The 16,166-nt window shown below is 36.5% G+C and overlaps 2 protein-coding genes and 1 gene segment (V, D, J or C); 1 reads left to right on the top strand and 2 right to left on the bottom strand.

Annotated features, from left to right (window-relative positions):
• LOC142160594 (uncharacterized) overlaps nucleotides 1-16,166 on the bottom strand; it is a 326,893-nt gene that overhangs the window by 160,948 nt on the left and 149,779 nt on the right. The gene's annotated exons all lie outside the window — the stretch shown is intronic.
• Nucleotides 1-16,166, bottom strand: part of LOC142160770 (M1-specific T cell receptor beta chain-like) — a 298,946-nt gene that overhangs the window by 224,305 nt on the left and 58,475 nt on the right.
• Nucleotides 6,501-8,532, top strand: LOC142160780 (trypsin-like). The gene is made up of 5 exons (XM_075215763.1): nucleotides 6,501-6,567; nucleotides 6,712-6,862; nucleotides 7,369-7,622; nucleotides 8,040-8,176; nucleotides 8,383-8,532. Exons 1-5 carry the CDS (start codon nucleotides 6,528-6,530, stop codon nucleotides 8,530-8,532), a joined length of 732 nt encoding a protein of 243 aa, XP_075071864.1. The 5' UTR covers nucleotides 6,501-6,527.

Genomic DNA, 16,166 nt, shown 5'->3' with positions numbered 1-16,166 from the left:
TAAACACCTTCCCGTTTCGGTTCCTAGTATTTCTTGCTCCAATACAAGTGCTGGAGTGACAAATGTGTTGATTTGCCTCAACCAATTTTAACTGCTACTGAATCAGTGAAAAAACACCTCTTAATAATGTTTCTACAAAATTTCAATTAACCAAGGTCCACTGTGTAGCAAACTCCAGGTTTACAGGTGCTCCACACCCCCACCTGACCGAAGAGGAGCAATGGCACAGAAGGACTAATAAATGATGTCTCTACTGTGCCAGGGATGTACACTTCTTACAAGACTGTCCACGAAGTAGATCATGACAGCCTACAGAACAGTCTTCAGTTTGCTCCCCTTCTCATCCTGGATTAATCCACATATCACTATCCGTTTTTACATTATAACCTGACTTATTCTTAGTGATGTGTCCTGAGGTGCCATTTCTTGCCGCCTGTCTTGAGGTGCCAGTTTCTGCCGCCTGTCCGGAGGTGCCAGTTTCGGCCGCATGCATCAGCCCTCTGTCCTGAGGTGCCAGTTCCTGCCGCCTGTCCTGTGGTGCCACTTTCAGCCGCCTCCTGTTCTGAGGTCCCAGCCGCTGCCACCTCCTGTTCTAAGGTCACAGCCAGAGCCTCCAGTTAAGAGGTCCCAGCCACTGCCACCTTACAGCCTGTTCCAGAAGGTGCACTTCCTTTATAGTCCATTCCAGAGGAGGCATTTTCAGCATTTTTGGATAAAACCGGAACCAAACCAAAACACAAAAAAGTTTTACAACCAAAACCAGAACACGAGGGTCCGCTCACATCTCCAGCATATAATAACCATTCTACCAACCAAGAAGAGGCATAGAACAGGATGTAAACAAGAACCACACAGCTAACACTCAGTAAAACAGAAGGCAGTAGACATTGTAGTTCCAGCTATGAGTAGGAATTAAATAGAAAGCTAATGAAAGGAAGTGCAGGTTTAGTTGTATAGAAGCACCAAACATGGATTTTACCCACAAATATTTCCAAAACATCTCAGTGTTATACATCTTGCTGAAAAGTAGGTACTTATAGCAGTTGACTTCAGAAATTGCATGACTCACTGCACAGACTACTCCAGTATCCCCATTAATAGGGCAATAGCCTCATTTTTTTCTTTCTATATTTGTTTTGTTTGGGAAGAACATTTAACATAAATATACTCTATATTTTTACCATTCTCTCTTTGGTTAAAGACCTTTCTTTAGGAAGCAGTTATTTAAGCACATCTGGCAGCCATATATGGTCCTAGGTGATACCATCTGCTCCTTCCCACCTTCCTCCCCTCTAAACAAATATCTGATAACAAAGGAAAGTATTACATAACAAAAAAGGTTGTTGGTCCGTACTAGGTCAGGACTAACCTCAGATACTATGTACAGCTATTTTTTGCTGCCTTATATTTAATTAGAGTGGGTGCTCTTCCAACTTGCTAAGGACAAGTAATTTAAGGAAAGACCCGTTCTGCAGCATAACCAGCTCTTGCCTATACATGGGGCAATTATACTAAATGTGGAGACAACACTTTTCCATGTAATAATCTGATATAGAGGATTATAGCGATGAATAGTGATCATAATGTTTATTTATGACAACATATTATTTTTATTGAGTAATAAAATTAATTCATATAAATCTCTTTTTGAGGAAAAAATAATTGATAAAAACCCCTGGTGGACAAATCTTTCCTGTCTAACTGTGAAAAAAAGGGAGGGAAGTGCAATAGTGTATAAAAGTCCAAACAACACTGTGAACCATGGATAAATAAATACCAAAGTTTATTCTAACCACATCGATAACCACAATAAGTACTTGCAAGATATCAATAATACATAAAATATATCCCAATAAAATAAAAAAATAATAATACTAAAATAATGAATTTGATCATGTGTGAAAATACCAAGTTTGTTCGTATTACTGTTAGGAATCAATTCCCAAAAAATATGCACAAAAACTGTCGCACAGTTAATTGGAATCCGGCAGTCTAAAAAGTATAGATAGTTGTACTTCATCATTGGCAAATATTATCAGCGGAGTTGTGCAATAATAGTAAAGACACCAGCTTGTCTGGAGCAAACCCACCAATGAATTTGTGGGATGATGAAAATGTACATAAATAGTCACTTAACTCCTTACCAGATGCCTGGAGACTTAGTATGAACATGAAAGGGATAAACAGGTAAAGCAATGTTATCCTTAAGACAAACTTTATTTGAATAGCGCCAAGTCAAAAAATAAATATTTTAGACACCACACTACGTAACCTCACTATACTCTTATTTGGTTATTATAACCATAACTGGAACCATAATCTAATATTGCTTCTCTAAAAATGTTGTAAAGTGTATCACGCTTCTCCAAGTAAACACAAACCCATTCAATTGAAGTCAAATATAATGCACATTCACATACACCTTTTAAAGAAGGGATGCATTAAAAGGCATATATAACATTTATCTAAACATTTTTAGTTCACACTAAAATGCACACTAAGGACCTGATACGAGTCTGAACGCAAATTGAACATAAGTTGTGTATTAAAAAAGGGCACATAATTAGGACCATTGTCCCATAGATTGTAAGCTTGCGAGCAGGGCCTTCTCACCTGTTTGTCTGCTTTGCCCAGTTTGTTTATTAGTTTACCGTGTTTGCCCCAATTGTAAAGTGCTACGGAATATGTTGGCGCTATATAAATAAATGTTGATGATGATGATGAGTCCTGGCACATAACACTTGAGCTGTCATTTTGCTCACCAGGAGCTCCTTGCATCTCTTCAGATCTGGGTCAGTTGGAAACAAAGATAAGACATAGCTCTTAAAACGAGGATCAAGCACAGTCGCCAAAATGTAGTGATCCGATTTCAAGATTTTGATAACTTTTGGATCCTGGCGAAGCAAATAAAGTACTTGACCGACAAGTCCGACATACTTAGCGTAATTGCTTTGGTTAATCTTCTCCTTCAGTTTCTCAAGCTGCTTTTCCAAAAGTCTAATTAAGGGAATCACTTGACTCAAGCTAGGAGTGTCTGAACTCACTTCACAGATGACTACTTCGAATGGTTTTAGCACCTTGCACAACACGGAAAGTATTGTCCACTGCACTTGACTAAAATACATCCCCCCTCCTTTGTGGAGTAAGCGTGGATGGCTTTTCGCTATTACTGCATCCGCAGAAGCATATACAGGGTGGAATTCCACCTTGTCACCACCTCTTGCTTTAGTTGCTGGCAGGGCAAATTAAATTGCTCTTGCGGCTGCTGCCAGAAATGTCCAGATATTTTACGGGACACAGACAGCTTCTCCTGCACGTCCCTTTTATTTTTTAAAAAGCTCTGCACCACCAAGTTTATTGTGTGAGCAAAACAGGGAATGTGATGGAATTCACCCAACTGTAATGCTCTGACAATTATGGTGGCGTTATCAAAAATGACATATCATGAGGAGAGTCCAAGCAGCATAAGCCATGTTGCAATGACATCCCTTGAAGCCGGTGATACACAGAGTAGCCTGCCTCTGACAAATGTGATGTATTTGGGTACATGCTGCTGCTGATCCTGCTGGTGAAGGCGAATCACCAACCCAGTGGGCTGTCACAGTCATATAATCTCTAGTTTGCCCAGTTCCGCTTGTCCACATATCTGTGGTTAAGTGTACAGTGGGTAGAATGGCATTTTGCAGCCCAATAATAAAATTTTGCAAACCTTCTGGTAGAGGTGAGGAATAGCTTTTCTACTGAAATGGTGTCATGATGGAATTTGGTAACGGGGACACAAGACCTTAAGTAACTGAATAAAACAAGCTGCATTAATAGTGGATATTGGATGCAGATCTAATAATAGCATAGTCACCATGACGTCTGTGATCTGCTTTGCGACTGGGTGACAGCTTTCATACTTGCTTCCTTTTGCAAAGGATTGTTTAACAGTGAATTGTTGTAAACTACTAGTAGTCTTCTTTTTGGTCTGCTTCTGGGAAGAATATCCACCTCCATCAGCAGCAGCAGCAGCAGCAGTAGGACTAACGCTCAAAAATTCTTCTGAGGAATCCAGGGTAGTGGAGGAGTCATCTAGCCTTAGCAACTTGGATTCAGGTCTAACTCTGATCACTACTGAGGATATTGATGAGGACTGTGTTGTGGGTGTAGCTTGCAGGCATCAGGATGTAGGTGAGAGAAGGTTCCTAGCTGATGATAGACTGCTTGTTATTATTTTTTTAGCTTAAGTTTCTGATTTTCCCAACACCTTGCCATGAAGGTCCCTACCTCGACTGACTGTGGCTTTACATACGCTACAAATGTATAGACAACTGTTGTCAGGGTTTGGGTAAAAATAATTCCGCACATAAGAAGTGGATTTTTTGGTCTTATGTCCAGGCATGACAATGGCCTTCTTCTTATCACGTGCCAGAACTGCTTCCACCGGTGCAGGACTTACACAGACAACATCATCCTCATCAACATCCTCATTAGCGCGACTACACAAATATCCCCCTCATCCTGTTGCATTTCCAAAGTGGCATCCTCAATTGGTGTATCACTGGCTACACTCGGGCTGGTCAGGCACACATCTGCAGAAATGCTGAAAGGGGTCTTCATAAAGGGTACTCTATCAGAATGGTCACGATTACACATAGCACTTGTGGATGGACTCTCCTCAGGGATTTGTGTCATTTCTGAATCTGAACCTACATTTTCCTCTAATGCTTTACTGTTTTCTTCCAGCTCGGCTTTTACACGTAAACGTATTTGGGCACCACTTTTGGAGTCTGAATGACAAGATCTTGCTTGGTCACGACTGACCTTACAAGAAGATGGCTCAGTGACAGTTGCAGAACTCGTACTCATAGAGAAAGGCGAAGGCCTCATTCTTTCTTTGCCACTGCGTGTGTAGACTGGCATGTTGGCAATTTTATTTTTTTCTGCAGCTAACGTTGCCTGGATTACATCTCTTTTTTTTTGGACCAAGGTAAAAGGTGTTTTTTTACATTTTTGTTTCCCTGACTTAAAAACACTATGCACTTTTACATAGGCTTTACCAGATGACATAGAGGGATTGCTATCATCAAGACTGGATGCAGAAGCTGCTTGGTGCTCCTCCTGTTCTGTGTACTGCTGTGAATCCATTTTGATAACACTGTACACTTTCACTGCAAATTCAGAGTAAAAGCCTTCCAGGCTAGTATTTGTATTTTGGCAATGACAATTAGCAATGGAGCAATGGATCTCTTCTCTTTGTGTGTAACCTATATAACACTGTACAATTTGACAAAAACTCTGAAGAAAAGCCTGCCAGGCCTAGTATTTGTATTTCAGCAATAACAATTAGCAATGGAGCAATAGAGCTCTTCTCTTTGTGTGTAACCTATATAACAATGTACAATTTGACTGCAAAGTCAGAAGAAATGCATGCAAGGCCTAGTATTTGTATTCCAGCAATGACAATTAGCAATGGAGCTCTCCTCTTTGTGTGTTACCTATATAACACAGTAGACTGTGACTGCAGAATTGCACCAAGTCTGCCAGCACTAGTATTTGTATTTTTAAGCAATGAGAAATAGCAATGGAGCTCTCTTCTTTGTGTGTTACCTATATAGCACAGTAGACTGTGACTGCAGAATTATACCAAGCCTGCAGCACTAGCATTTGTATTTTTCTGCAATGAGAATTAGCAATGGAGCTCTCCTCTTTGTGTTTTACCTATAAAACACAGTAGACTGTGACTGCAGAATTACACCAAGCCTGCCAGCACTAGTATTTGTATTTTTCTGCAATGAGAATTGGCAATGGAGCTCTCCCCCTTGTGTGTTACCTATATAACACAGTAGAATGTGACTGCAGAATTACACCAAGCCTGCCAGCACTAGTATTACTGCCTCTTCTCTAACCCATTCTGCCCCTCAAGTCTTAGGCTGTAATAAGTATCATTTACGTTCGGACATATGTTACATGCAATTCCACTTCCTACCTCACAGACAAAATCAATTCCATTGGACAAGATATTTACTAACCATCTTTATATAAGAGCTTACCTTACTCCCACCTATACTACCCACACTAATGCACCCTCACAACTGTCCCAATCTCCACTCTGAGCAACAAAAGCTCCTCTTGTTTCAGCTGCGCCACCTTTCAATTAGAATGTAAGCTCTACTATATTTTCATATCTGCATTTATTTTGTCTACATTGTAGGTCCGTGTTTTAAGTATGTCCTGTATTCCCCACTGTCTGTTGCTGTGGAGCAATGTGGCTCCTGACGAATTAATAAAAATAATAATAATTGTATCCACAAGAAAGATATAATATGGGAGTACATATAGAAATCTGTTTCATTTTTCTTGAATTTGCTGGCAAGGTCACTGATAAAGAAAGGTGTTATTAATAGCTAAACCTTTTCTATACACATTAACAGAAATATTTCCATATTGACATAGTTGTGCAATGTACAGGTAGTCAGTGTCTGGTAAAGGGTATAAAATCCAAGATCATTTCCAGCAAACCACTCACTGGATCCATCTCCACCATGAAGTTCCTTCTGATCTGTATGCTCCTCGGAGCTGCTGGTGAGTATGTGGATTTACAAGTGATGTCTGTGTATACTCATGAGCTTTATTCATATTACAGTATACAAATCTAATCATTTATGGGTTCATTATATTATTTTGTATAATGTACAATGGTACCTGTCATTCTGTCTTCTTTTACAGCTGCTCTTGATGATGATAAGATTGTCGGAGGTTACACCTGCGCCCAGAATTCTGTTCCTTCCATAGTTTCCCTGAACTCAGGATACCATTTCTGTGGAGGGTCCCTGATTAACAACCTGTGGGTGGTCTCTGCTGCTCACTGCTACAAGACGTAAGTAGAAGAATTAGGAGATGGGTGGCTTCCTTTGTCGGCTGGTCACATAACTGACTAGTTGGTTATAACCGCCATTACTAAGCTGCTGATTTTATTTTTTAAATTTATATATTTTTATCAGCATGATGATATTTATTTATTTTATTCTGGCTACATGTTATATTGTTATATTGTATTAAACATTCCAACAATAAAGCTATTGCTTTTCTATAGATTTGTAGATAAAGGGGATTCTCGATAATTGTATTTTAACCTTGTTATTGTACTGAAAATGAAGTTTCGCTTTGTGACTCATTGCATTGATAGGGGGAGAAGAATCCATTGAACTGGCTCCCGCTGAGCTGTGGTCTATTCTCACAGTACAGATGTGATCTAATTGTATAACAAAGTTCTACTTCCTCACAATACAAGATCCATGTCCACTGTTGCCCCCAGATGCCTCAGATATCTCTATAAATAGCTCTATGCTTCACTAGCTGACTGTTCTGTTTCCATTCATCCAGGAGTGTTCAGGTCAGACTGGGAGAACACAACATCTTTGCAACTGAGGGCAGCGAGCAGTTCATCAGCTCTGCCAAAGTCATCAGACATGCCAGCTACAACTCCAGAACCCTGGACAATGACATCTGGCTGATCAAGCTGGCCTCCGCCGCCTCCCTCAATGCCTACGTCCAGCCTGTGTCCCTGCCCTCTGGCTGCGCAGCCTCCGGTACCAGCTGTCTGATCGCTGGCTGGGGAAACACACTCAGCAGTGGCAGTAAGTTGCAGAGCAATCACCAAAGTCCATTACTTGATAGGGACCTTGGCTGAGAGTAACTACTGTGTGTGATGTGTCCTTTACAATGTTAACAAGTTCTTAAACATGTCATTAGTTATAAATAAAAAATATAATTTAGATGAACACAATCAGAAAATATTAAATCTAAGTGTGCCTTTGAAAAAACAAAATCATCTTATTAGTAGAAATATAAGGGCTTATTTCATAAAATAAAAAAAAAGAACTTAAGCAAATGGAATTCAGTGACATTGCTGACAATTATATTATAATGTGTCACATAACAGAAGTCATAAAAGTAGAAGTGACTGCTAATTTTGGGATGGACATTGATATATAATAGTGATATAAAGTATATGATGGAAGAATATAAAACAAGTCTGATTCCTTTTTCCGCAGCCAACATGCCATCTCTCCTGCAGTGTGTGAATGCCCCCGTCCTGACCGCCGCTCAGTGTAGCAATGCCTACCCAGGAGAGATCACTGCTAACATGATCTGTGTTGGATACTTGGAAGGTGGCAAGGATTCCTGCCAGGTAATTGTTACTGTGTTATCTCTATAGTACTGAGACAATGAAATCACTATCACTTGTTTAAGTTGTTTAATAAAGTTCAACTATTTTGTAAACTTGAGAAATGTGTTTTAGACAAACCGTAAGATGTCCTTGTGAGGTAACTTAGTGGTTTTGCAGAGTTGATCATGATTTGTATGAATTTGTAACAATATCTCTCCTCTGCTCAGGGTGACTCTGGTGGACCCGTGATCTGCAATGGACAGCTTCAGGGTATTGTCTCCTGGGGATATGGCTGTGCTCTGAGGAACTATCCCGGTGTCTACACCAAAGTCTGCAACTACAACTCCTGGATTTCCAGCACTCTTGCCACCAACTAAACTCCTACATAATATATATATTCAGATCATTCCATCTTCTGTTTATCATCAAGTCTTTCACTTGAAATAAAACTTTTTACTCTATGTAGTGAATAAAGTTATTTCTTGACAGAAATATTTGTTTTGATAGTTTTTTTATATATATTTGCATATGAAGTGGGTATTGAAGCTTATATAGTAATGATTACTTCTCAGCTCTATGAAACAGATACCTGTCATTGCAAAACAGACATAGGGAAAGAGTCTAATAAGTAGTACACACGCCTTAAATACAATATAAACTGTAATCATATTAGACGGTTTCTGATCTAGATCAAATATGAAGGAAATAGTGGTCCATTTACTCTTTTCTCCATATTTGCATCCTCTTGGTCGCTTTGCACTGTTGTTCATCCAGGCTATGGTCAGATGTCTTGCATGCATGTGCGTCCCTCCCCTATGCACACCCCAGTTTCTTTGTCAAGCTGCCAAGAGTAGAGAAATGTGAAGAAAATAGTGGATATGAGCAGCTCTTCTCTGTTTTATTGAGCAGTGTCACATTGTGTATTATAGCTCTTCCTCCTCTTCTCCTCTCCCATTTTCGAACAGACAACATGTAGGGAAATTAGCAATTTAGATAGCAATCAATCTGCTATTTTATTGCAGTTTATTGATGTAGAGATCAGTCGGTTAGAATTGTGTTCTGCTGATCAGTAATTGGGTGTGAGAGAGTTTAGACTGAGTAGTGTCTACTGAGTATTCTTAATAATATTATAGTATACTGTTACATATATACTAGTACAGAAAACTGACTTAGTATTTATTGTCTAAAAACAGGGTGCTATTGCTGTATGACTGTGAGCAGCACACACCAAATAAAAATATTAATTAGGTTTTTTGCTTTTAAAATACAAAGTGTTTGTACCAATTTTGTCAGGGGTAGCACCAGTGAGTGTGAAAGCTGAAGTATATAGTGGAGAAAAATAGGGTGCTGTATTACTGTGAGCAACACCCCCCAGAAAAGACATAAATTTTGTTTTAAAGAAGCAATTGACTAAATTTCAATTATATAATTGTGGGTGGTGCAGAGTCATAAGAATTGTAAAGTCATTTCCTACTTTCAAAATCTCATTGGCCGCTCACCTGTTGTGGTGAGTGGCCAATGAGCTTCAATTAACTCCAAATTCAAGTAGCATTACTAATCTTGTCAATGTCAACCATTGATCATTCTAAAGATCAGAAGGATCCATGTCTACTAGTAAAAATGTCATAAGGAGACAAAGTGTAAGAAAGAATCCTCAACATCCAAACATGATTTGTCAATCGCAAAGAAAACATCAGCTCATGATGTATGGAGAAGGATTAAGAGTTTATTTTCTGATGAATGTAGTGATTTGTCCAAAAAATGGAAAATAGTTAACATTCTATACACCACCTGCAGTGGCAACACAAGGCTCAGACCATGCCTACTTTTTGCTAGTAAGGGTCCTTCTATTGCTGGTACTGGTACATGTACTACAATACTCATTGCAAAAGACATTGCGCAACACAGTCATTTAAAACTTTAATAACTTCCCATGTACCACCATCACGCTCAGAGTGTAGGTCTGTTACTGTCACCACCAAAACAGCTAATTCAGTGCATGAAAATAACAACTTGGGCACTCACAGAATCCTTAGGAGAGTGTAAGGAGTGCTATGTGTGAATCTGACATTTCAGATTCTGACATTGTCAATACAGAGCAACAGCCTCCTTCTAAAATGTCACAACCATTTGTAAAGTTGAGCATGTGTAGTAGTAATACTAATGATGATGATTTAGACATAAAAATTGAGGATGTGTCTTTGGAACTTGCAAATTTACAAATAAAATTGTTGTGTCGCACTTCTGTAGATTTTAGACTGTTCACACTTCTATTTATTATATTATACCATATCTTTATTTAAATTATATGATTCGTATATAGCTTTTACTTTAGCTGAAGGTGAAACCAACCAGTTTGTTACAAAATCAACAGGGCAAGATAAGAATAAACAGAATACTGGATAACGTGGTGTAAAGGAGCAGCCCCAATTGTATGATCTCTAATGATAATTCTATTATCTATATCCAACAAATTCCAATAAGATATAACTTTTATTTTTCTAAATGTTAAAATAATTTATTAAAATATATGTGAAACAAAGTGAAAATAAACGTGATTTTAAAATACTGGCTGTGACTCTCGATGTCTTTATTTGTATTGCAAGTAGATTAATTCTTAATTAGTTGTCTGTTGTAATAAATTATAAATCCTTCTACTCCATGTAACAGAGTATTAATTGGATTTATAAAGAAGCATTCATTACTAAGTAACTGAATAATAGTCCACTGCCCTAAATCATTGATAAATGATTATCCTAGCACAATAGCTATTAGGTACCATCCCAGCGGTCACTCCAAGTACTGGATAGATAATCTCCCTAAGTGAGCCATAGTTGACTACCTTGTAGCTACGGTAGTGAATATCTGGATTGTAAAGGCGACGGGAGTGATTTGCTATTTTCCTAATATTTTGCTAACATAGGATTTGGGCAGTGATTCTCTCTCATATCCAAAAACTATTGCAATAAATATAAATTCAATATATCAGTCACAGACAGCAATGCCGACGCGCGTTTCGCTGTCTCACCTTTTTCAAGGCAATCCATATGTGGCCAAAAAACAAGGTTTTTTAAACTTAAAAGGATCAATCAGCTATTTTATAAATTAATTTTATTATTGAATACCACCACTATTCATATTTAACCCCTATCATTGTTGGTATCGTAATTGGTTTTAGACTTATGTTATAGGGTTTCTACCTGATAGATGTAATTTGCAAATTGGTAATATCATTATTTAAACACGATGTATTATCAATGTATGAACCAACTACCATTATTGTATTATTATACTATTATTCTAACAGTGATTGTCCTAGTCGGACTTAAATCGATCTTATCTGCTGTTAATGAAGCGCATATTTTTAAAGTGCAGCTTTTAATAAAATCCGTTTAGTAATTATAAAAAAGTCCCATGCGATTTTATGTTTGTAGATCACGGGTCTCATAAAATAAAGTGATTTGTTGTATTATAAATAGGAATCTAATGTGCTTTTTTAATGTGGATTTTCAATAATACATAATTATCTCTCCAGTCTGGGTTCCCCCTTGGACTTGCATTTGTATCCCGCATTGGTTTAATTCACTGTTTAGACGTGAAATATGCTGATTAACACCATTCAACTTTACTTATAAAGTACCATATTTTAATCTCTAACATAAATATCAATCAGTTTAAAAATAGATTATAGAATCCCTATGTGCATAAATAAATTTGACATGGAGTCCCCTAAAGGGATACTTACCCTGGAGAAAATATACAATGCTATTCTTAAAACACTAGGATGTTATTCCACAATCGCATGGAGTATAGTGGTATTATAAACATAAAGAGCCTGAGTCATTAATGAAAGCAAAGTATAAAAAAGGAGTAACTTTTCACCTGGGCAAAATTAAGTTGCATTGCAGGGGAAGGTAAATTTAAAATGTGGGGACAGATTTATAGTTGGGGTAGGGCATGTCCTTGATCATCTTTACATTTCAGTGTAAAAATAAATCAAGTAATTGCGTGCTAGATGAAAAAATGCCAGTATTTAACTTATGTGCAAAGAAATAAATTCATTTCCACCCCTTGCATTGTAACATGGTTTGTCCCAAAGAACATTTACTCCTTTTTTTGCCTTACTTTTCTTAATGACTCTGGCCCATAATATTAACTTGCACAGAAATTATTTAAACATGCAAATCACAAGTTTAGTTTAATCAAACCTTAACATTAAACTTCCATCACTCTAAGAGTATTGGATTGATTAAGTAAATCCTACGAACAACCTTCTATATGTAAAAGTGATATGTGATCAAATTAGATTGTAAATAAATTGGGTGATAGATAAAATAACATAACAAAGTGAATGATATTCTGTGAAAGCTAATGTGATAAATGAATCATTTATATTGAATAATTAGTGATACATAATTATCTCCCAAGTCCAAATCCTCCCTAGCGTTTGCATTGGTACCCCCTATCATATTTAAATAACCATCTAACAATAAAATTAGGTAATGTGATTGTAGCGCATTTCCAAAATTGGTTGTTAATCACCAAATTATGACATAACCACCAGTCTGTATTCAAATAAATATAATATTCCTCTATGTAAGTAATTTGATTAATTTAGATCCCCCTAAAAGAGAAAAAACTCCTCCAGAGGATGTCTTCATCAGCACTCTTCTATAAGCATAAAAATATTCTTAATTGTATGAAAATTGCATAGAAAATATTATCGTGAAGGTCATCTATTTCTCTTTGCGGTTAACCGTAGGTAGTGTGCTTTTCCCAAGAAAAATTTAAGCAAATCTTAGTCCTAAATTCCTATATCTCTAATGATATGTATTTTTATTATTATTATTATTATTATTATTATTATTATTATTATTATTATTACTATGTGTAAATTAAATCCTATTAAATCATCCAGTGTACTAAGGTGATATACAAACGAAATGTGATGTTCAATTAAATTTAATTAAAATGGCTTGGAAAATAAGTGAATAATATTAGTGAAAAACGTAAGGAGTGATTTAATTGAATAAATTAGGTGATTTAAAATAGCGTGTAACAGTGTCATAAGATTTATTTTTCATTTTCCCTGCTAGAACCTATATTGGTTACATAGAGCAACCCATCTTATCTCCTCCTTACACACTCGCCAACAACAATCCCCTGCGTCACAGATCCTTCCTAGTAATACTTTCGTATGTACATGCCGTTTATTCTCTTTTGTAAATAAGTGCATCACATTAATATGACTTTATGGTCGGATAATTGACTTCTAATGTAAAACCTTGTTATGAAATCGAAATTTACAGTTCAACGTTTTCAAAATTGTTGTGTGTTATAGATATTTATATATATAAATTAATATCAAATTTATATTTTGTCATACAACACTCTTCATTGTTGTTGTGTAATGAAGTTAGTTCCCATGACTCACATCATACAAAATTTAATTCATTGATGTGTGATTTTACCTAAAATGAATCAGTTATAACATCCCACATTTTTTTACCGGAAATTCCTTCCAGAAAACATTTGTATTAATACTGTTCCCACCAGCCTAGGTATACATTTGCGTAGGTGGGGGCACATGATGATCCCATCGCTGTTCCTCGCTTTTGAAGATAAAAGTTTTCATTAAATACGAAGTAATTTTTGTAAGTACAAACCCTAGCAACTCCAGAATAAAATTATTATGGTCAGAGTTCGTTTTCATTTGTGAAAAGAATCAAATCGCATTTAAGCCTGTATCATGTTGAATGCTAGTATAGAACGACTCTAGATTGCATGTACAAAGCCACGTCTTCGGCTCTAAGGTTAAATTCTGTAATTTTCCTAATGTATTCATTGTATCCCCGACATATGAAGGTAATTCAGTTACAAATTCACGTAAGTATATGTCCACATAAATATTCGCCTTCTCTATTAGATTATTTATCCTCAATACTATTGGTCTTCCTGGGGGTCTTGTCTCACTTTTGTGAATTTTTAGTAACATAAATTGTGTCCACTTTAGGATTCTCCATCCATAAGAAGTCATAATCATTGTTATTAATGATTCCGTTGTCAAAAGTAGTTTGTATTAAACTTTGATATGCTTTGAGGAAATTAGCTTTAGGGTTGAAGATTAATTTCTGATAACAACTTAGATCATGTAATTGCTTATTGACTTCAGTTAAATAACCCTCTTTTGACCATATTACTATATCTCCTCCTTTCTCAGAATTTTTGACAACCACATAACTCCATTTTTGGATTTCATTAAGAGCTTTCATTTCACCCTTACTTAAATTTTGATTATATTTCTTGTATTGTGTCAACTTGTCAAAGTCTTGTGTTACAAGATCAAAAAAAAATTGTACTTGTAGACATATTGAGACATGTGGATGAAAAGTAGATTTTTTTCAGTAATTTGGTTTTAGATATGATTAGTTAGTCTGATTCTGATATACTTTCTTGTTGCAGATCTTCTAAAATATTAAATGCTTCTTGAGATGTTAGAGTCGTTCCTCCCATGTCCAAAAAAGTAGATTTGTCATTCCTTTGTTTGAAAAACCTGTGCAAGAGTAATTTACTTGCATAAAGATAGAGGTCAGTTTCTAATTCAAATCAGTCTAGGATTTTTGTAGGTGTAAAGGAAAAACCCTTTAAAAGTAAATTTAGTTGTTCTTCCATTAAGAGCCTTGTAGAGTGATTATTTACTCTAAAGGATTGTTCTCTAACATTTAACGTTTGGCTTGTCTGTATCAGGGTTGAATATTCCCTTCCCAGTCTCTGGTACCTCTCTTTCTTTGATTTATAATGACTCCTTTGCATCTTTGTATGGAAAGATCTGTTAATTATTTTCCATACCTGGGTCCTCTGCCTAAAAAAATCAGTTTGCATCTGTGAAGTTACTTCTGATCTTTGTGGACTTTCAGAAAACTCTCCCTCTGATATTTCAGTTTCAGATATACTATAATTAGGTTTTCGTACCTCCTTTTTTATTATAACTTTCCATCTAAAAATGTTATTCATGTCAAAATCATTTTTGTCTCTAATATGTTTCCTTTTTTTCTTTTCAATAAATGACTGTTCGCAATCTCTTATTTCTATTTTATGATTTAGGGCAGTGCACTATTATACAGTTACTTACTAGTGAATATTTTTTTATCAATCCAATGAATGCTTTGTTACATGGAGTAGATACTTATACTTTATTATATCAGACAACTAATTAGGAATTAATCTACTTGCAATACAAATAAAGAGATTGAGAGTCACAGCCAGTATTTTAAAATCACGTTTATTTTCACTTTGTTTCACATTTATTTTGCTGCTTTTAATAAATTATTCTAGCATATAGAAAAAAAAAGTTATATTTTATTGGAATTTGTTGGATGTAGATCATACAATTGGGACTACTCCTGTGCACCAAGTTATCCAGGATTCAGTTTATTTTTATCTTGTCCTGTTGAACTTGCAGATGTGCAAGAGAATTCGGGGCAGAATTGTGGATCTAAACATTAATGTGTTGTTACTTTAATGAGATAATTAGGAGGATGATGATAAAGTTGAACTAAGGCAGTCACCAGTGGAACCACCTGATGCCCATTATAAGTACATTATCAAGCCAGGGCAACGAATAAAAGCATCTCTTGTGATTGGAAATATTTTTATCCCAGACCAGACAAAATTTTTCAAAGCATCTATAGCCTTTGTCAGGCCACAATAATTAGAGGTAGGGACGTTGATCTTCTAGGAACTTCTTTCCTGTTACATCATTTGCAGCGAATGCATTCAAGTTATTTGTCAAAACGTGGAAAATTGTGTATAGTAGCAAACAGCCCAGCATCAGGTAGCAGCCAAATGGATTAACACTTCTTGCAATCCTCACCACTGCCAACACCGTCATCATCAACACCCTCATTATTAGTAGGTAGTAAAGCATCCAATTTTCCAATCCCAACTGATTTCCCTAATGCAGATTACTAAAGCCATGACGGCTATCCTAGAACTGGATGTGTGTTCAATT

The sequence above is a fragment of the Mixophyes fleayi genome, chromosome 6 (genome assembly GCF_038048845.1).
Source record: "Mixophyes fleayi isolate aMixFle1 chromosome 6, aMixFle1.hap1, whole genome shotgun sequence".
Lineage (NCBI taxonomy): Eukaryota > Metazoa > Chordata > Amphibia > Anura > Limnodynastidae > Mixophyes > Mixophyes fleayi.
The sequence above is the reverse complement of the archived record's forward strand: the minus strand, read 5'-3'. Positions and strand labels throughout refer to the sequence as shown.